General features: G+C 50.7%; 1 protein-coding gene across 1 annotated transcript in view; it reads right to left on the bottom strand.

The window, feature by feature from the left end:
* The window catches only part of ALOX5 (arachidonate 5-lipoxygenase), a 49,251-nt gene that overhangs the window by 8,794 nt on the left and 18,139 nt on the right, over positions 1–22,318 (bottom strand). The window contains exons 4-7 of the mRNA XM_012658408.1: positions 10,423–10,545; positions 7,061–7,167; positions 6,069–6,241; positions 2,856–3,002 (exon numbers count right to left, since the gene is read on the bottom strand). Of these exons, the coding sequence (XP_012513862.1) occupies positions 2,856–3,002; positions 6,069–6,241; positions 7,061–7,167; positions 10,423–10,545 (550 nt within the window). The remainder of the gene's footprint in view (positions 1–2,855; positions 3,003–6,068; positions 6,242–7,060; positions 7,168–10,422; positions 10,546–22,318) is intronic.

The raw sequence follows: 22,318 nt of genomic DNA, 5'->3' as shown, positions 1-22,318 counted from the left end.
TTTATTTTCTTGTTTTATCACATGTGGTAGGACCCCTAAAACAGTGTTAACTAACAATAGTGATATCAGCATGCTTATTTATGATTTTAATGGAAATGGCCTTAAGTTGTACCTTTTTGAATGATGTTTACTGTCTTTATCATATGTAAATAGGTTCCTTCTATTACTATTTTAACTTTTACTAGTTGTGGCTACTAAATATTATTAAATTCTCTTTTAGTGTTAGTTGATATAATCATAACCTTTATTCTTATTGGTCTGATGAATTAGGCTGGTAGTTCTCTTCATACGGAAATATCTGGAATAAACCCTACTTGGTATAGGAGTCATTTGTTACACTGCTGCATTCACTTTGCCGATATCACTTTTAGATTTCTTTTACAATCTTTATTTATAACACGGACTGTTGGAACTGCCTGTGTCCACTTTCAGAACGAAGGTTATGCCAGCTTCGTAGAGTGAATGTGGGGCAGACATACCTCAGAGAGCTCTGGAAATGCCTGTCATCTAATGGGTGGCTCGGTCTTAGCTCCTCACCATACGGGCCTCTTTGCAATTGCTTGCATGGAAATTGGCCTGTTTTCTATTGTTTCTTCTAATTTATCTTTTCCTAGGTTCCATCCATTTCTTTTAACTTTTCTTTTCAAATTTGTTGTCATATAATTACTCTCTTTTTAAAAATCTGTAATCATAATTACTTTTTTTTTTTTAGAGTCACCTGTGCTGGAGGGCAGTGGTACAATCATAGCTCACTGCAGCCTCCAACTCCTGGGCTCAGTAAGCCTCCCGCCTCAGCCTTCCGAGCAGCTGGGACTACAGGTGCTGGTCAGTGCACCCAGCTAGAATTACTCTCTTTAAATGTGTCCTTTCTTATTCTGAATCTTGTATATGGTTGCTCTGTATTTTTTTCCCCATCAGCCTCATGAGGTGGTTATTTATTTTTTTGAGTCTTTCAAAGAACCAGATTTTGGATTCATCATCCTCTGTCTCTCATTTGCACGGGTCTTTTTTTTTTTGAGACAGAGTCTCACTCTTTTGCCCGGCTAGAGTGAGTGCCATGGCGTCAGCCTAGCTCACAGCAACCTCACACTCCTGGGCTCAAGCGATCCTCCTGCCTCAGCCTCCAGAGTAGCTGGGACTACAGGCATGCGCCACCATGCCCGGCTAATTTTTTCTATATATATTTTTAGTTGTCCGATTAATTTCTTTCTATTTTTAGTAGAGACGGGGTCTCGCTCTTGTTCAGGCTGGTTTCGAACTCCTGAGCTCAAACAATCCGCCCGCCTCGGCCTCCCAGAGAGCTAGGATTACAGGCGTGAGCCACTGTGCCCGGCCGCATGGGTCTTTATAGTCTGCAAAGTTGCCACTTTGAGGAGAGGAAAAAGACTCAGGGACATTTCGTGGCTTGCCCGAGGCCCAGCTGCCTGCTGGCAAGTGGCAGAGCTGGGATTCAGGCAGCCTGACTCCAGGCCACTCCAAGAGATCTCTGGGACAGGCTGCTTCCGAGCCCCTCCCCTGGGATCTCCCAGCAATGTCTTCTTCTCTTAGGTCACCTGTCCCTTTACCTGCTGCATCGGTTTCTTAGGCACAGGGCTTCTATCTGATGACAGGCGGGGAACTCCTCCGTGGGGACTTGCCCCTGGGAGCCTGGGGGAGCGTGGAATCTGGAACCAGATGGCCTGGCTTGAATCCCAGCTCTGCGGCTAACTGTGTGCACCTGTGCCTCGGTTTCCTTATCTGGGTAAAATGAGCAGCAGTAGCGCCCAGCACCTCAAAGCGCTGTGGCGATGATTACAGGAATAAAGATACGTCCTTGTCAGAAACGCCAGTGGCCCAATGTCCTTCAGAATCCAGAATTTTAGGATTTTAGCAGTATGTATACTTCGTTATGTGACATTACCCCACCCCCTAGCCGGGTCGGAGGCAACGTGATAATTTACGAACAGTAGCACTTCCGCAGGGACCCGCATGCACAGCACACTGAACAGGACACAGCCTGTAAATAGCCTCTCCTATTGGTGCAAAGAAGGTTTGTTTGCAGCCAATGAAGCTGCTGCATTTTTTTGAAATATGTAGCAGTTTTCAGCACTTTTTAGATTTCAGAATTGAGGGTTAGGGATTGTGGACGGTACAGGCTAACCCTCAGGACAGTTTCGGCGTGTGGTGAGTGCCTGACATATTCAGCTGCTATGGTGTCCACAGCACCCAGTGTCCGGTCCACAGACATCATTTGCTGAAGCTCATGTGCCCGTCACCCAGGGGGCCCCTGAGCATCCTCTCCACCCTCGTGGACCTATACCCAGTTCTGTCCTGCTCTGGCCCCTGCTGTCTGCACAGCAGCTCCCACAGTGTGGCAGCAGGCTGGTGCCAGGAACGGGGGGAGATGGAGCCCTGTGCCTGGCTGCCTCCCTGCCAGTCGCTTCCCTCCTCCTCCTCCCCAGTCCCTGGTGGACACGCGAACCCGCAGGCATGGATGGTGGCATCCCAGGACTGGCCCAGTCCCTGACATCAGCCCCCATGGTGCCCCTCGGTGGCCCGTCTCTAGCTCAGCTCACAGCTTCACCTGCCCGGGTCCCATCAGCATCTTGATTTGGGGTCCCCAGTCAGGGTGCTGGGTTGGGAGCGCAGAGTGTGATCCCAGGGCAGGTTCTGTGGGGGCAGGGAGCCCTACCTGGTGTGTTACTTTTCCTGTCCACGGAGGGCAAAGCCCTCAGCTTCAGCACCCTCCTTGGGGTCTCAAGGCAGCTGCCTCCTCCTCCTGCAGGTGCAGATGGAGCCACCCAGGAAGGTCCTCCCTGAGCCCGGGACCACTGCGGACTGAGCGCCTTAGAAAGGTGGGGAGCCAGGCAGCCTACCTGGATAGCAATGGGGACGATCTTGTTGGCCAAGTTCTTGTAGAGCAGGCAGATGGGAGCAGCCAGGAACTGGAGCGTGCAGGGGTCTGTTTTGTTGGCATCGATGCCATCCAGCAGCTCGAAGTCCACGATGAAGATGTTCCCTTGCTGCAGGAGGCAGAGAGACGTGTCCCAATCAGTTTCAGCAGCTGTGGACCCACGAGTCAGGCCTGGCGGGGGAGCATGATGACCTTTGCGGTCCCCCTTCCCCACAGCTCAGTGGAGCTCAGAGTTTCTAGTTCTTTTGTCCCCTGACTCCAAGGCAGAGTTACCCCGAGAGCTCTCCCAGGCTGTGGCAGGCGTGGGTAAGGTAACTCCACATTTGTTGTACCTGAAACCTGCTTGACCCTCATGAAAGAAATGGAAGGACCCTTCAGAGTGGCAGTCTAATAAGAAGTAGAGGCCGGGCGCGGTGGCTCACGCCTGTAATCCTAGCTCTCTGGGAGGCCGAGGCAGGCGGATTGTTTGAGCTCAGGAGTTCGAAACCAGCCTGAGCAAGAGCGAGACCCCGTCTCTACTAGAAATAGAAAGAAATTATCTGAACAACTAAAATATATATATAGAAAAAATTAGCCGGGCATGGTGGCGCATGCCCGTAGTCCCAGCTACTCTGGAGGCTGAGGCAGGAGGATCGCTTGAGCCCAGGAGTGTGAGGTTGCTGTGAGCTAGGCTGACGCCATGGCACTCACTCTAGCCCGGGCAACAGAGTGAGACTGTGTCTCAAAAAAAAAAAAAAAAAAAGAAGTAGAGGTTAGGAGAAATAGATGAGAAAAGTCAGATATCAAAAAGGGACGCTGCGGGTTCAAGACCGGGCAGACGCGGGCACCGCCAGAGCCAGGACCAGGGCCGGGCTCAGGAGGAAACGGCGGGAGGGGCGGGGCGGTCTGCAGGGTGGGGTGCTGTGGGCCTGCTCCAGAGGCTGGCGACAGGGAGGGTCACTTGGTGGCGGTGTGCTGACACTCCGCATCCGTGCCCTTTTCTGCAGCTGTTACGCTTCAGCACGAAACCAACAAGCCGTGGCGCGGGGAGGTGGCCGCCGCCCTCGAGACGGCGCCGTGGGTCCTGCGCGGGGGGGGCGCCGCCGGAGCTGAGGCTGGGGCAAGGCCGTCCTGTCCTTGCAAAGCCTTTTGTTTCCGTGTCCAGAGAGCGCCGGAGGCCCGGCTGGGGAGGCGTCGGGTCCGCGCCGTCGGGAGGCGTCACGAAGCAGCCACCTGCGCCCCCGCCGTGGAGCTCCGCGCCCTGGACCGCGGGGCCGGCTGGGCTCCCGGACGGGCCGGACCGCTGGACTCCGAGCGCGGACACGACCGTCAGGAGCGACGGGCCGCTCATGAGACCCTGGGGCGACCGCGGAAGGAGGCCCGGAGCCCAGGAGGCCGGGCCTCAGCGCGCTGGGGTGCAGGCCTTCCTTCCTGGGCGAGGGCGGCGTCGCTCGCTGGGGAAGGGGAACCTTGGTGGCCGTTACGACCTCCGCGGAAGGAGACAAACATCGCCAGAGCCCGGGGGTAGGAGCCGGACCGCGCCTTGGAGCCTGTGGGCCCAGCCGAGCTAGCACTTTGCTGTTTCCTGTTGCCTGAGCCTGTACGGTTCTTGGATTAAGCCAGATTGAGTTGATTTTTGTGATTTGAAACCGAAGAATCCTAATGTAAAGTCTAAGAACAAAAACAACCTTGAGCTGAAACAATGAATCAAAACTAACAACAGAGATAGAATTTTTCTATTCATATTCCAAGAAATGATTGCACAGATAAAGATTGAAAACAATTTAGGAGTTTTAGTAAGCCACAAATGCACCACAGATTGCTAAAGTGCTGCCGAAGACAGGTAGCGTGAGTGGCTGTGGGGTTAGGAATTGCTGTGCGGGGGTGTAAGAGTCTAGGCAGGGTGGGGAGGGCCAGCTCGAAGGAGACGAAACTCGCCTGCCCTGGAGGTGGCAGGGACTGCCCCGCGGGAGGCCATCACCCTGTCCGGGTGCTGAGAAGGGTCCCCTCCCTGGGCAGCTGGGCGCACCGAAGACTGCTCAGCGCCTTCCAGTTCTAGGATTTTATGGCTTTTAAGGTTCTATGATTCCGTGATTTGACGTTTGAAACCTACAGCTACCGAATCAGTGTTACTACACCTAGCAATGACGTCTACAGAAGAGCACTGCTCTGTGTGTGTGTTGTGTGTGTGTGTGTCGTTGTTAATGTCAGTTGTCCACATAGCCAGGTGCTGTTCTGGGGCTGGTCAGGCCCAGGAGCAGGGGGACAGGACTGCCTGCACTGGGGCAGGGGACCTGTCTGGGGAACTCAGCTGGGTGGTGGCCTCCAGAGTCAGGTGGGCAGCTTATTGGGGCTGGGAGGTTTATCGCCAGATGGCACCAACCACCCCTGTCTGGCTGGGACCTCCAGGCAAACTGGGCATGCAAGACAGGGTGACCAGAAGCAAGAGAGGCCACCTGGACACCTGGGGGCAGGTGGCTGGGGGCGGGTGGCTCGAGACACAGCTGTGCTGGCTCCAGTGGGAAGAGGCAGACTGATGGGAAACTGAGGCCAGTGCCTGTCGCTGAGTCCCACCAGATCCAGGTAGAGTCGGTTTGAACTCCTTTCTCAACACTAGGTCACCCTCGCAACTGGGGGTCGGGGTGCTGAGCCTACAGGTGAGGTTGGGGAGAAGGGGTGGGGACAGAGGGAGACAGGCGCAATGCCACCCACATTTCTAATTAGTCAAAAATTCTGCAAGGTTTCTCCCCACTCCTCCCTTTTCCGTTCTTACCTAAGGGCTGCTTCTTTCTCTAGTTTTCTCACCTTTGCAAGGTGGGTGGCAGTTTGATAACTGTGTGTGAAGCATCTGTCGCAATGCCTGGCCCATCACAGACCCCTAGTCAGGGGTAGCTCTGTGTAATTATTGATATTGACATTGAAAATACTGATATTATGTTCCCAGACACAAGCATTGTGGAGAAACATCCCCCTCAATTCCTCCTCTGACGTTGCACAAGACAGTTTGCATAATGCCCAGGACGCTGCCAGGAAAAGGAAGAGGCTGCTCCGGTGAGCACGGTCAATCTCGTGCTATCAGCTGGCCAGATGGGCCCGGAGTTGCTGTCCTGGCGTCCTGTGAGCACTGGCCAGCAGGAAGTGGCTTCCACCCGACAGAGTGTGGCCTTGGCCACATCCCCAGCCAGCCAATCCCTACCTGGACCTCCTGCTCCAAGCTGAGCTCCCGCTCCAGGCTGCATTCCACCATCTCTGTGGTCACCGGGAGCTTCTCAGGCAGCTGCGTGCAGCGCCGGATCAACACGGGGTTGCAGCCGTTCAGGAACTGGTAGCCGAACATGTCGTCTTCCTGCCAGCGCTTCATGACCCGCTCTGCGGGGAGAGGAGCAGGGCCCAGACTGAGCTCCGAGCAGAGGGTCGGGTCCCCCTGACCCTGCCTGAGAGCAGAGTTCCTGCCTGGTCTCCTCTCCCGGGTGCTCACTGGCCGGCTGGCCAGCCACAGGCTCCTCGCTGTGCCCCACTGCTGCCCCCCTGCCGGGCACTGTGTCAGACTGTGGCACCACCTTGTCTTCCCTGAGCTGGCCCTTAGTGGCTCAGGAAGCTGCCGGGTCACCCCTGTCTCAAGAACTTGGGTCCTTCAGCCCAGCGTGGAGGGGGCCAGGATAGAAGGGGGAGAACGGAGGGGAGTCCTGGGGGGAGTTTGCCAAGGCCGGCGCCCCCGTTCCTGCCTCCCTAGCATCCTTCCTGTGCACAACTGGCCGCTGCGATGCCAGTGCTCCAACCAACACGTCCCAGTCCAGAGAGACCCAAGGGAGCTTTCACGGAAATGCTTACAAACAAGCTAAGTTTTGCCTCTACTCTGTTCAGAAGCACCGCAAACGATGAATTTATGTCGAGAAACATTTCTGATATTTTTGAGACTTTTGATGAGGAAATGAGGTCGAGGGTGCTCAAGCTTGAATGTCCAAGGAGGGGAAACCTCTGGCATGAGAGTGGGCGTGAGGGTGACCACAGCGAGGCGAACGTGGGGTGCAGGGGTGCCAGACAGGGTGACACGGTGGTGAGGCCCGGGCATCGCGGTCCTGTGCCGCAGTGGGGCGGGGCAGCCCTTTCAATTTTCCGGCAAGCCCCAGACAGGAAAGTGGCATCCCCTCTCCCCGCTACCTCGAGAGCCCCCAGAGGCACGCTCACCGGAAATGGTGTTGCTGATCTTGACGAAGATTTTCTCAAAGTCAGCAAAGTCACTCCAGGACGACTGGAACATGTGCATGAAACGGTTGATGAACAGGTTCTCCATCCTGCAGGCCAGAACACAGGTCACCTCCACGCCGGCCTCTGCTCGGCCCTCACACCCAGGTCTCGTGTGCCTGCTCCCAATTCCCCTCCTGCCGCGCCCCGCCTGCGGAAGAGACCAGGCTGTCGCCCTCCAGAACAGGCGACGCGGCCTCGAATTCCATCCCGGCCTGTGTTCATTCATCCGCTCATTCATTCATCAGGCGTCTGCTGCCCCACTCAGGGGGCCAGCTGCTGAGCACACTTCCAGGGACGGCACCGTGTGTCCCGTGCAGCTGCTCTCCCGTTGCCTGGATTTTGGGGGGATGAATAGTTTAGTTGAGATGAACACTATTTACTTTCCGCTAACCCTGGCTCTGTGTCTGGTGCTGAGGGCACAAGGTTCCAAATGCCCATTACACGGGACAGCAAGATGGAAGCTAAAGGCAGGAGCTTGCTAAATTCAAAACGCAGGCTGCGGGGACCAAGGGAGTGGATGTTAGTAGCCTGAGCAATAATCCCAGGGGCTTCCTGGAGGAGGCGTCCAGGAAAGGAGAAGAGGGGAGAGGCTTCCCAGGCTTCCTGCAAGGCCCAAGCAGACTGCAGGACAGAGGCTTAGGAATTCCGGCTGGTGCTCACTGGGACACACTGCCTCAGTTTCTCCCTCTGGCACACACAGCTGAGAAAAACGAAAGTGACAGGCTATCCTGTCCCTCCCCACAGTCAGTGCTCGCTGCCCACTCCTCCAGCCCCGACTCTGGCTGCCCCAGCCTGTCCTCTGTGCCCCTTCTCTGCTATGGGCTGGATTGCGCCCCCACCCCGATTCATGTGCTGAAGCCCTAACCCCCAATGCGATGGCAGCAGGAGGTTATATGAGGTCCTGAGGGTGGGGCCCTCGTGATGGCGTTAGTGTCCTTGTAAGAAGAGACCAGAGAGACCTTGTTCATTCTCATTCTCTCTCTCTCTCTGTCTCTGCCACGTGAAGATGCGGCAAGAACACGGTGGGACGTCTGCCAGCCAGGACGGGGCCCTTGCCAGGAGCTGAACTGGCTGGCACCCGGATCTTGCACGCCAGCCTCCAGAACTGAGAGACAGATGTCTGTTGCTCAAGGCCCCTCCGCCCGTGGTGTTTTGACTTGGGCAGCAAGGCGGAGGGGCCGAAGGCCAGGAGCTCCTCGGACAAGCAGGAGACAAGGCCTCCCACGGCCCTGCCAGGCCCAGCAGGACACCGATGCCTGCTCACACAGGGCCACCTGGATCCCTCCTCAGGCAGCAAATGCTTCTCTCCTTGGAACTGGCCACGCGGGGTCCCCTAGGAGGCTGTGATGCTCAGGAGAGGGTCTTCGGGCCCAAGATCCCTGTGCGACAGGACGAGCCAGCCCTGCAGATGGCCCACGGGATGTGCTGCCAGCAGCTGCCGGGCACGGCCTGGGCAGGGTGGCCTCCTGACAGCTGCACACAGCAGGCGCTCGGCACTCCTGCTACAGCGGGCAGCCTGGCCCTGGAATGGCCCCAGCAAAGCTTTTCTCAGCCTTGCTGCCTCCTCCTCCCCCTGCACCCCTGGGACAGAAACCCTTGCCAAGCTGGAGGGCCGGAGGGGTAGACCTGTGGCGTCGGTGTCGGTCTGGGTGTGCAGGACTTATCTCTGGGAGAGGAGAGGCCTTCCCAGGCCCTGATCCCCGCAGGGTCTGAGGACGGTCTGGACCCAGGTGGTGCCCAGGGAAGAGGTCCTGTCCCGGCTGCCCGAGGTCCCAGCTGCCTGCTCACCCGGTTCTTGTGGGGAACTGGGAGTGAGCTACCATGCCCCCAGCTGGGTCTCTTTGACCTCAAAACAGAAGGCTGGCACTGAAATCAGGCTGGGCGTGGCAGTTCCTGAGGAAGCCACACATCCAGGAAGAAGTGAGTTGGGAGGAACATATTTGCATGTCACGTAGAGGCAAAATATTCCTGCGTGCTTACAGACGACGGGAATATTCGGGGCTTCGAAGGGCTGTTCTTGCACAAAGGAGGAACCTGCAGCCCAGGGAGGGCACCTCGCTCGTCCAAGGCCACACAGGCTGATAACGACATGGCCAGGAGGAGCCCTGATGGCCCAACTCCACGGCCTCCTCCCGAGCTGAGCCGTGGCCAGGGCTGGGCACAGCTGTTGGTTGCGGGGCGGGAGCGCTGCTTCCTCTGCCCCTGCCCCCTCCTCCTCTGACAGCTTCTCCACGTTCCATTTCACAGATTGCTGGGTAGGGTGCGGGAAGCCTAGTTGAGGAGGGCTGGCCTCCCTCCAGGCAGAGCAGGTGGCTCAGAGAAAACAAGTGGCCAGTTACCCAGAAATGGCATGGAAACCAAGCTGTCCAGAGCTGGAGGTTCAATGCGGAAGGCCTCTTTGGTGACCTCAGCCATGAGTTCCAGTTTTCTGCCAGTGGGCACCGAGTCTAACCTGGGGCAAAGTAGCACTGCCACGGCGTGAGCCATGGGGGCCGCAGCCTGGCCGTGGGTCTGGGGTCCTCCTTCTTCTGGGCCCGTTGGCGCAGAGTGGGCTGCCAGGCACGGGTGGGCAGTGCTTCCCCATCGGTCCATGGGAGGGCTGGACCAGAGGCTCTCAGAGCCCCCCACCCGCTCTGCCAGGTGCTGGGGTTTGGACACAAGAATCCTGGATGGGGCTGGGAGTCCACCCAGGCCTGGCGAGAGAGGGCAGCGGTGGGTGCAGGTCAGCGCGGAGCATCGAGGGCCTGGCCTGAAATCCTGGCCCTGTCACCTCCCAGCATGTAGCGCTGGGCAAGTCGCTTAACCTCACCGTTTCTCAGTGACCTCATCTGTGAAATGGGCATAATGAAGGCCCCTGTCTCACAGGGCTGACACAACGTACGAGTATAGAAAGCACTGGTACGTAAAAATAGTAAAACACATTAGCAACTACGCCCGTGATTATCGCTTCCTGTCAGTATTAAAGTGTGAGCCTGCCCATAGGTGGCGGCCTGCACACTGTCTGCCCTGGAGGTGCCCACAGAGGGGACGAGGGGTGGTGGGAACAGGGCCTTCCGACCGGAGACCGCTGCTTTCGGCTGAGGACACAGCCATGGCTGGCGTCTGGGGTCCTCCGTGTTGTGACCTTGTTGGGACATAGGCTGCCCTGTGGTCGCGCGCCAGGATGCACACCGCAGCCAAGACACGCTCACGCATGTCTGGGAAACGCCGCTCGGCGACGGCCCCGCGAGGAACGGAGGGAGGGTCCCGCTCCCAGCCCGGCCCTGGGGGTGCCCGGTGTCCTTAAGCGCTTGCAGACTTACGCTTTGGAGTAGTTCAGGACGAAGTCCACCCCCTTCTCGCTGTCAAACTGGATATCGCGGGGTAAGTCCTTGTGGCATTTGGCGTCAATGCTCAGAGGGAAGCCAGGGTTCCACTCCATCCACCTGGGCGGAGGAAGGAGAAGAAAACTGCATTAAATGCACGGGTTGGCCCTCAGGCAAAGGTGGTCCACCCTGTCCGACGACGGTGCGTGGCAAGGGCCCCTGGGCTGTTGAGTAGCAGGTCGACACATCCCGGGCCGACCCTGTGTCCAGCGAGGTGCTGGGACCCCTTCCCAGTTCTGGCGGCAGCATCGCGGTGGAGCCCTGAGACCGGGCTTGCCGCCGAGGCTTAGTGGGCCCATTTTTCCCCTGCTATAATTTGGATCAACTTGGAAAAAAAATAAAATCAAACATGTGGATTAGTAACACCGCAGTATGTAACACCTCGCTCCTCGGACACAATTCATCATGGCGACTAGTGTCTGGCACTGCATCCCCCACCCCTACCCCGGAGGCGCGCGCCTGCGCACGAAGAGTTCAGGGGGAAGCCCCAGGAGGGCGCCGACTAGAGCAGACACGCAGCGGCGACGCAGGCCTTGCCGGCCACCGGATGCGGAACCGGTAAAGGCTGCCCCGCCGCACCCGACCTGCACGCCCAGCGTCCTGCCGCCCGGCCCGTGCGCACCCCTGCGCCGCGTGCGTGTGCTGCAGGCGGCGCTCGGGGAGAGGGAGCAGTTCTCGTGCCTTCGCAGCCGGGCTCCAAGGCAGCAGGGGGCCTGGGCAAGGCCCCCCGGGCGCTGCCCGCTGACGGGCCGCCCTCTCGCCCCGCTGGCCGAGAGCACGTACAGAGACTGCGACAGTCAAAGCGGCTCCCTCCAAAGAGAAGCGGCGCCCTGCGTGCAGTGCAACGTTTAGCTTCCGGTGTCCTTGCCGCAGCATCCCGCGGCACTGGATGCTTACTTTTTAAAAATTTTTATTTTCCTTTTCTTTTTTATTTTGCTCATTCGCCAAACTTAAACAGTGAAAACAAAACAAAACAAAACAAAAAAACCTTGTTAGTTTCTTCGGGGAAGGGGCGATGATTTTTTGTTTGTTTAAATCTAAAATTTACATTCTGGGATTTCAGCTTTTTCGTTTATATTTCTCATTCTCCTTTCATTTTTATGTGTCTTTTGAGAGGATAGTAAAATATTGAGACTTTAAGTCATTGAAAACTCTTGAGCCCTTTTAATAGCACTTTGTACTTTCGCTGTCTCAAACATCCCCACTGTTCCCTGGTGTCCCATCGGCCCGTGGTCTCTCCTTAGGGTCGCAGGAAGTGAGCGGGAACCAGGTCTGACCGCTGCACGAGCAAACGCTCTCTGCAGAGCTTGCTGTCGTGCGGCCACTTACTGTCTCGCTGTTGTTTACTCGTAATATTCCACTTCCCCAGACTTTAAGAAAACTTTCTATTTTTGTTGTTTGTATTAACACAAGTGCTAGTACATTAACAAGGATAAAAATGTGGAGAAATGTACAAGTGATTTTTGCTTTAGAAATGACTCGAGGCATCTCCAATATATGTCTAAGATCGAGCCGGTCATTTGGTGGCCCCACTGGTAGTAATTATCAGTTGGTTAACTATCATTAGTCACATCGATTTAAATATTATTAATGATTTTCTCCTTGCCGCTGGGCAGTTCAAAGGCTCTAATTTTATGAGCTCAGTGAAGCTGGATTTTTTCAGTATGTAAACAATGAGCCCAAGGAGGACATCTGTGCCAGCAAATGGCACTAATGTTTTCTTAAGTGAAGAGTTTACCTGGAGAGACATGGGACACTCTTCCTCCGCACAGAAAAGACTCCCCGAGCCCTGGCCCAGCCTCTGGAGGACGGGCAGAGACGCCCCATGCGGGTGTTTTAGGGGACGATGGCCTCCCAGCACACAGACAGGGCAGTGGCCTCCTGAAACCAAACTCCTATGTCCCTTCCACTGCAGGTCACCACTGCCCGAGAGGCCCCGACGGGCTGGCCTGCACAGGAGCCAGAGGCCTTCGTACCCACAGACAGAGAGGGCGAAGGAAAACATCGCACTCCACTGAGGAAGACCAAGTGGAACGACCAGGTGGAAGTGAGGGAGAAGCAGAAAAGACACTTAATTTCTTTTCTAAAAAAATCGAGGTCGCAGAGCTGGACAAGAGGGGTCAAAGGGAGCACTGCATCGGCGGAAGTCCTGGAGGCAGCCTCCGCCGAGCAGCAGAAGGAAATGCAAGATAAAGGGACCAGCCGGGAGAAGGCTGCAGGAGCGACGTTTAAAGCAAGCTATCCTAATCCGGGACAAAAGCCTAGAGGTTCGGATTTCTCAAGGAAACGACGGCAGAAGGGGCAACAGCGTGTGGATTCTGGGAATTACAACGCAGCAAAAGCAAAAACGAAGAGCGAGCGGCTTCCCACTGCAGCCCGGATACGCCCCGCTGCGGACCTCCCTCAAGCGAAACCATCCCTTGCTGCCGGCAAGCGGGCTGTTGACCGAAAGAGCTAAACCACACGCATCTTCTAGCTCCCATATTCCCGTTATTTCTCCTTAATATGCTACTTAGCCTCTTTTTATTTCCTTTCATTCGCTAAGTCGTTTGAGACTGACAGCGTCGCAGGCAGCTGCAGCGTGTTCTGCGACTGTAAGGGAACACACACGTGTGGCGTTTTTGATTAGTCTAACGGTGCACTGACGAGAAGGACATGCTGGAACGCATAAGAAATCTACTCGAAAATAACAGTGTACGTTACCTAAGTGTGGGGCTGGTTCCAACAAGCAACAAGCAACTTTTACAACGACAATGTTTTGGCTTTCATTACTTCATCTTAATTACGGCTTTGCATGTTTCTCATATTTAATATCATTTCTATTGTATTAATCTCTTCTGTGCTTTCCCTTTGGGTTTTGTAGAGCAGAAGTGTAAGACCACAGGTTGGAAGAAGGTCACGTGTTTCAAATACTAGCAGATGGAGCTCTGAAAGATTTGTAGCTCTGTGCTTGAGCCTCGAATGGCCTTAACCCGGTCTCCGCTCCAGCAGCAGGACCTTGCTGGGGCTGCACTCGCCCGGCTGGTGTAGCCGGTGCGGCTCGCGCTGCGCAGCTCCGGGAGAAGCTGGTACATTTGCTCAGTCCGTGGCTTTAGAACACCTTTCGTTGGTGGAGATGTGAACAAGTGTGTATGTGCATTGACTGCTGAATTCACTTTTGTGCCATTTTTGCAAATACAATAGCTTTCTTTTTCTTATTGTTTTTATTACAGCATATTACGGGAGTACAAATGTTTAGGTTACGTATGTTGCCCTTCCCCCCCTCCCCCGTCAAGTCAGAGCTTTGTACAACCTATCAAAGGAAAAAAGAGAGAAAAATCTTAAGAGGATGCAATCGGTGCAATTAGAATGTAAGAAGACTTCCTGCAACCACAGAACATGATTTCTGACTTAAGAATTCAATAGAGAAACGGAGAAAGAGAATAGCTACCGTTAGATCTGATTGGTCTCCTTAGTTAAAAGAAAAACTTTAGACAAATTAAATTTAACGGAGCTTAACTGAGCAAAGAACGATTTGAGAATCGGCAGCCCCTCACCCAGAAGAGGTTCGGAGCAACCAGGGGCTGCCACGTGGTCGGAAAGCAGCTCTGGGCAGAAAAGGAGGGGGAGGTACAGACACAGCCGGCGGGGTCAGCGCGGCGTCTGCCTTACGGGACGCGGTTGGGACAGCTGGCTGCCCGTGCTTGGCTGGGACTCCGTGATTGCTGTGGGCAGGAGAGTAGGCACAGCCTGCCTGCGCGGCCTGTCAGGTCACAGTTCGCCGCGTGTAGAGAGACCTTTAGGCCAAACCTAAAATCTGTAAGGAGGCAGCTTTAGGCTACGCTTGATTTAACACCCGAGAGACAAAATTTGATCATTCAATAACTAATTATGGAGCACCTACTGTGTGCCAGGAAGTGCTCCGGGAGAAAGAGAAGAAAATGTAACCCAAAGACAGGGCAAAAGCACAGAAAAATTGAAGCCATGAATGAAACTGAGAGAGACACGAAAGCCAGAGATGGCAGATCTGATCTGAAAGACTCAGAGTTCTAAAGGCAGAGAGAGGCATATATGGAGAAGTGAAAAAAATCAGTAAAATAAAAGAAAAACGTCCTTAAGCTAAAAAAGATTTCAATTTCCTGAGTAAGTCCTAGGTAGGAAAGAAATGGGAAAAAAGACACACCTAGATATGCACTAATTAAATTTTAAAATGTCCAAGAGAGAGGAGAGTAACAGAGAAGAAAGAGAAAGGAAGAAAGAGAGGGAGGGAGGGAGAGAGAGAGACTCAGAAAAGAAAATTGATCGAACTAGCATTAGACTTTTCATTTGTCCTACAAAGGACAAAATGACAAAAATATAGGGGAAGTATTTGTGTAACATTGGGGTGGGGAGGACTTTCTTAAGCAAAGCAGGAAACGCCAAGGTTACAAAGGAAAAACAGTACCTACAGTTAAGAAACCAAAGAACTAGAATCTCGGGTGGCAAAAGCAACAGGAGACAAATGATAAAGGCTGACATGTACCAGAAGGACACTATCCTGCTATAGACAGTGCTCCTGGAGACTGATAATTAGAAGAGCCTGCAGAAAAATAAAGCATATAAATAGGCGATTCACAAAGAGGCAACGCAGTGCTGCTTAACTAACTTACCAGCGGCCGGGGCGATGCTGATTAAAACCACCACGGGGTCTTAGATTGCCAAACATGTATGAGGTCAAGCTTATCAGATGTTGGCAAAGGTATGCGTGAAAGTATCTTTTCATATGCAATTGGTGGGATTAAAAACTACTGTGCAATTTTGTAAAAGGATTTCCGTCAGTATTTCGTGAAATGAAAAATGCTGACTCGGTCCAGGAGTCCGAGTCTGGGAATGGATCTCCCAGCAGTTGAAGCGCCACCGTGTCAAGATGTTTGCGTGAGGTTGTTCGGGCAGCACTGTTGGCACAGCCGTGCCCCAGACAAACAAGCAAACACACACGTGGCAAACAGGGCAGTGGCTGAGTACGCGACGGCACGTCCACAGAAAGCGAGACGCGTAGCAATCTAAGAGGAAAACATGAGACACCATTTTATACAGGTGAGATTAACAGGAATGAGAATGTCTCAGGGTGTGAAGTGTGTTGATGAAGGGGGAAACGGCAACTCTCAGAAACAGCTCCTGGGGTGTAAATGGGCAGAACCCCTTTGGGAAACAATCAGCAATGTATAGAAAACTTACAAAATGCACGTGGTCTGCGACCCCTGCAGGTCTACTTCTAGGAACATTCGCCAGAGAAGCTCTTCCATGAGAGCACGGAGGGACGGTGGCTTGGTTTGTGACAGCTGGAAATTCAAGCCAGCCCGCACGCCCCCCGCAGGAGAGGGCGTGAGCACGGTGGGTTATTCAGGCAAAGAGCGCGGCACAGACGTTAAATGCGCCAATCGTATCTATCTGTGTCAGCCGGATGCTCTTTGAAACAGAATGATGAGTGAAAAATGCAAGTCACAGAAGAATTACATTAGACGATGTCTATTAAAAAGCACAGACTCTACCACATGTTGCTGTGTGTGTCTGTGTGCGCCTGCGACACACACAGACAGATGCGATCACAGTAAGAGAGCAGGGCCAGGGCGGTTATGACCTGGGTCGGCTTCCCCGTCTACCTGCGTGGCTGGACGCACTGGCTTTCTGACACGGGACTATTCCTAGTTGCTGCTTTACTTCCAACCTCTGATCTGGAAGCCTGAGAATTCATGTGAAAGAGGAACTCTAAGATTGTGCAGACAGTGCAAAGTTCAGTGCATTCCGAACGGAAGTAGAGGAGCAGGCCTGAAAAAGACAGAGGAGCAGAAAGAGGAAGAAAAAATGATGATTAGATCGAAGAAAGGGACAAAATATCTCACCAGGAAGCCCTCTGCTCCTCTCCACAAGTCCTAGATTGTGATGATATTCAACAGCTCCCACAGAATTGGGCTAGTTTGTGTCCTGTTAGGTGAGTGTACAGCAAGTCCGAGCAGGTCCCCACTAATTCATACTAAGGTGTTAATGGCTGCTAACAAATTAAGTTAATTTTACAGGCACTTTATCTGAACCCAGTTCCACAGGCCAGAAGTACTAAGAGAACTGGCTGGAGGAGCTTTGCCACACGTAGCTGAAGTGGGGAGAAAAGCCGAGAAAGAAGCATAAGAACAACAACCCTTTGGGATGGGAGGCAGAGCTCTAGGACAATGTTATGTGCACAGTACCAAGAATGAAGTCTCAAAGCACCTCATTTGGTGCCTGAGCTGAGAGGCTTGCACGCAAGTACTCTAAAACAAATTGCAAATTCATGATCCTTAGCGTTACCCACAGTCTAATCAGATTACTCTTCCACACCTGACACTAAAGACAAAAAAGTTTTAATTTTAACTTTTTTATGGTGAAATGGAATATGTCAATATATGTATGTGTATGTGCACACATACACTTACGCACGCAGAAAAATGCATGAAACACCTGTATAACCACCACCCTGGTTAAAAATCAGAACGTTGCTGGTACCCTCAACCCTCACCTTTCTCGATCAACCCCCCAGTCCCCAGCCCCCAGTAATCGCCATCCTTGCTTTTATGACAATCATTTCCTGGTTATTGTTTGTAGTTCCACTACTATATGGCTCTCCGAACAATGTATCTCCAAACTTTATGCATTAGCCAAACACGTTGTTTCTGGCTTCTTTCCTTCAACATTGTATCTGTGAGATTTGTCCACGTTATTCTGTCCTTGGTTTTCCCTGCTGTGTAGAATCACGACAATTTATTTATCTATTCTACTGTTGTCGGACATTGAGTTATTTCCATTTCTTGGCGATCATGAATAACGCTGTTGTGAACATCAAGGTGCACATGCCCAGGAATAGAATTTTCAGGCCATAGATTCTAATGTAGTTTGAATTTTCCTAGATATTGCAAAATTGTTTTCCACACAGGTTGCAGCAATTTATGCTCCTGCCAGCAGTATGTGAGTGTGCCCACCCTCTACATCTTCTCCAGTGCTCGGGTATTGTCGCATTCAGTTTTGCCCATCTGGGGTGCGTGCGTGTGTGTGTGTGTGTGTGTGTGTGTGTAGGTAGTAACAGCAGTTCATCGTTATCTTACTTCTGATTTCCTGAGTCCTACTAGAGCCGAGCACCTTTTGTATACTTGATGCTCATATTCTGTGCAACTGCTTGAACCTCCCGCCTGTTTTCTACTGAACCGACGGTCCCCGCCTTACAGATTTGCGGGCCTCCTTTACACCCCAGGAATGATGATCCTTGTCAATCACGCCATGACCTTACTCTCCTGGTGCCTTTCAGTGAGCAGAGGTTCTTCGTTTTGAGGCAGGTGAGCTCCCCACTCTTTTCCTTTATGGTTAATGTGTTTTGAGTCCAGTCTTCTCTTCTCCTTCCGCCCCGCCCCCGTCTTCTGGATGACCCGGCAGCCCGGGCACTGCCCGTGAGCAGGGCCCTCTGTAACGCATCGGGTGTCCACCTGTGTGTGGCTATTTCTCGTTTCTTTATTCTGCTTGATGGAAACGTGTTTGCTGGAAGGGCGTGGACCTCGAGGTAGTTTTAGGCTGGGGCGATCGCGTTCTCGGTAGGAGATTTCTCACTCCTTGACAGCAGGCGGCCCCGAGCAGCAGATGAAGAAGAGGCCAGGCGATGAGAGATGCTTTTACAAATTATTATTAGAAAAGTTAAAAAAGAAAATATACTGCTCAGCTATGACAAGTATTTCATGAAATGTGGACCCATACATGGCTTGTGAAAATTGGTTAAAGATTTTTGAGGAGAGATTTGTCAACGTATACTAATACTTCTACTAGTAATTTCATATCTGGGCATCTATCCTAGGGAAATAATAATGCACAAAAAGATTCATAGACAAGGGTTTTTCACATGGTTTATAAGAATAAAAAAAAATTAGAAGCCTTTTAAATGTCCAATCAGGCTGAGTGTTTAAGTAAATCGTGGTGCATCTGTGCAACGGAATAGTATACAAAAACTAAAATAATGTTTATGGTGAGGTTTTGAAAATATCGGGAAATAATTCTGCTACACGGCCAAGGGTAAAAAGGAGGATGCAAGATCACAGGTCCAGGACAATCCCTAATAAAAAAGTAAGAAAAACTGAAAACACCTAAAAGTGAAGTATAGGTATTTTTCTGCTTTTACATTATTCCCTTTCTTTTGCTTTACTGGATTATTAAAAAAAAAAACTTAGATGTACTCCACATTCCTCGTGAGAGGTTAAACTATCGAGGGACAATGATGGCTTCCAAGGCCTCCCGCCGCAGCCCAGGTAACTGCACTGCCTGTGTAGAATGATTCCTTCGGCCCCTGTCCCTTGGGAGGGGTCACAGACTCAAATGCTTCCAGGGGCCAAGGTAGGAAATGAAATGAAAGACAGGTGTGATCTGGAAGCCTGGGGAATAACCCTCCTCACTCAAAGCTCCCAGTGACCCCTCGAGCACATTCAGAGGCTGGAGACAGCCCATCAGCCACCTGTTTCCAGAGAAGCACTCTATACAACACGTGCTATTATTGCTTTTCAAACTGCTTTATTGAGATATAATTTACATACCATAAAATTCACCCCTTAGAAGTATGCTATTGAAACTTTTTTAATTTACAGAGTTGTGCAACCATCACTATAATGTTGGAATATTCTCACCTCAGAAAGAAACCTTGTACCCATGGACACTCACTCCCCTTGCCCGTCTCCAACGCCTAGTGCTAAGGCAACCACTAGTCTACCGATCCGTCTCTCTAGGATTGCCTGTATACACAGAGTAACACAATATATGGTCTTTCGTAAATTACTTTTTCATTTAGCATAATGTTTTTGAGGTTCATTCATGGCTTAGCACGTATCTGTAGTTCATCGCTTTTTAATGAGTAATACAGATAATTTCCATTGTCTGGATAGGTCACGTGTTGCTTATCTGTTCATCAGTTAATGGAATTTAGGTTGTTTCCACCTTGATACTATGATGAATAATGTTGCTGTAAATATCTGTGTACAAGCTTTTTGTGTGGACATATTGTGTCACTATTCTTGGGTAGGTATCGGTCAGTGGAACTGCTGGGTCATATGGTAGTTCTGTTTAAGGGTTTGACGAATCGCTGAACTGTTTTCCAAAGCGGCTGCATCATTTTACCTTCCGCTAGCAATGTATGAGGATGCCAGTTTGTCCACATCCCTGGCAGCGCTTGCTATTGTCTGTCTTTTTGGTTTTAGCCATCCCAGTGAGTGCAAAGCGGTTATTTTGTGATTTTGATTTGCATTTTCCTGATGACTGATAATGTTGAAGATCTTTTCATGTGCTTATTGGCCATTCATAAATTTTCTCCGGAGAACTATCCTTTGCTAATTTTTAAATTGAGATATTTGTACAGTATTTTTTAATTAAGTTGTCAGAGTTCTGGATATATTCTGGATACAAGTCCCTTATCAGATACATGAGTTCTGTCTGGAAAAGTATCCAGCCATGTAGTGGGAAGAACAGAGACATTATTGAAGATGATACGAGATACAAGAACACTGTACATAGGACAATGACGCCTCAGTCCCCTTCAAAGTAGGCACCTGGGGACCCCACACGGTCCTCCCAGTGTCTCTTAACCTGACCCATCCATGTTCAGCATTCTCGGGTGTTCTGCTTGTTGCAGGTCTTCCAGAACGTGGGTCACTTTCAACAGATTCTCCACCATCTTTGAAGCGTTTGTGCCGCACTTTTATTCGCATTGCACTCGTGGCGCCGTCCCCGACAGCCTTCTGAATCGTCCAAATAGTTTCCACTGCGGAATGTTCAAGCTTAATGCAAAATTTGATGCAGACTCGTTGCTCTACTGGCTCAGTCATTTTGAAAGCGACATCCACACAGTGCACACGCTCACTCAGTGGCGTCCACGCGCCACCGACCAGCACAGCGAAGGCATCATTGTTCACGCGTGCGCGTCCCAGTCCACCCGCCTTGGCTGCCAGGGTGCACTGATGTTGCGCAAACCATTCTCATTATAACAACAGTGGCTGGCTACTTTCCAGACAGACCTCGTATGATTTACAGATATTTTCTCCATTCTGTAGGTTGCCTTTTCACTTGCTTGATGGTGTCCTTTGAAGCCCAGAAATTTTTAACTTTGATGAAGTCCAATTTCGCTAATTTTCTTTTGCTGCTTGTACTCCTGGTGTCATAGCTAAGAGGCTTTGCCGAGCCCAAGATTATGAAGATTTACTCATATGTTTTCTTCTAAGAGTTTTAGAGTGTTAGCCCTTATATTTAGGTCCATGATCCATTTTGAATTTTTAAATTTCTATAATAGCTTTATTGAAATATAATACATATACAATGAAACTCACCCATTTAAAGTGTGCAATTCAAAGCTTTTTAGCATTTTCACCGATACGTGCAATCATCAGCACAACTTTAGAACATTTTCATTACCCCAAAAAGGAGTCCCGTGTCTTATCGCTGTCACTCTAATTACTGCATCCCCACCCCCACCTCTGCTCCTAGGCAACTAATAATCTACTTTCTGTTTTTTACAGATTTTCCTGTTCTGGAAATTTTATATAAAAGGAATCGTACGATATTTGACCTTTTGTGACTGGTTTCTTTCACTTAGTATAATGTTTCCAAGGTTCATCCATGTTGTAGCATGTGTCAATAGTTCATTTCTTTTTTATGGGCAAATTACATAGATATACATTTTATCCATTCATTCATTAATGGATATTTGGGTATACACCTTTGGATAATTATGGATGATGCTGCTATAATCGTGCATGTACAAGTTTGTTTGCGGACATATGTTTTCATTTCTCCTGGGTGTATGCCTGGGAGTGGAATTGCTGGCTCCTATTGTAACTCTCTGTTTAATAGTCAGGAACTACCAGGCTGTTTTACGAAGCAGCTGCACCATTTTTACATTTCCACCAGCAGCATATGAGGGTTTTGATTTGTTCACATCCTTGTCAACACTTGTTATCATCTGACTTTTTGATTCTAGCGATCCTAGTGGGTATGCAGTGGTAGCTTACTGTGTTGATTTGCATTTCCCAAATGACTAATGTATCAAGCATCTTTTCATGTACTTGTTGGCCATTTGTATATCCTCCTTGGAGAAAGGTCTATTGAGATCCTTGCCCATTTTTTAACTGAGCAGTTTGCCTTTTATTACTGAGTTGTAAGAGTTCTTTATAAATTCTGGATGGAAGTCCCTTATCAGATATATGACTTGCAAGTATTTTCTCTCATTCTGTGGGCTGTCTTTTCACTTTCTTAATAGCATCCTTCGAAACATAAAAGTTTGAAAATTTGATAACATCAACTTATCTATTTTTCTTTTGTTGCTTATGCTTTTGGTATCATATTTAAGAATGCTTTGCCAAATCTAAAGTCATGAAGGTTTACTCCGATATTTTCTTCAAAGAGTCTTGCATTTTAGCTCTTACCTTTAGGTACTTGATCCATTTTGAGTTAATCTATGTGTAGGGTGTGAGGCAAAGGTCCAACTTCATTGTTTTTCTGTGGCTATCCAGTTTTTCCAACACAATTTGTTTAAAAGACTATTTTTTCTTCTTTGAATTGTCTTGCTGCTTCTGTCAAAAATTAAATGACTATAAACCAAAGAGCTTATTTCTGAACTCTCAGTTCTGTTTCATTGATCTACCTATCTGTCCTTGTGCTGATATCACATTGTCCTGAATATCACAGCTGTGTAGTAATTTTGATATTGGCAAGTGTGAGTCCTACAACTTTGTTTTCTTTTTCTCAAGATTGTTTTGGCTATTCTGGGTCCCTTGCATTTCCATATGAATTTTAGGAACAACTTATCAATGTCTACAAAAAA

This window comes from Propithecus coquereli, unplaced genomic scaffold (assembly GCF_000956105.1).
Source record: "Propithecus coquereli isolate 6110/MARCELLA unplaced genomic scaffold, Pcoq_1.0 Scaffold585, whole genome shotgun sequence".
NCBI classification, from domain to species: Eukaryota; Metazoa; Chordata; class Mammalia; order Primates; family Indriidae; genus Propithecus; species Propithecus coquereli.
The sequence above is the reverse complement of the archived record's forward strand: the minus strand, read 5'-3'. Positions and strand labels throughout refer to the sequence as shown.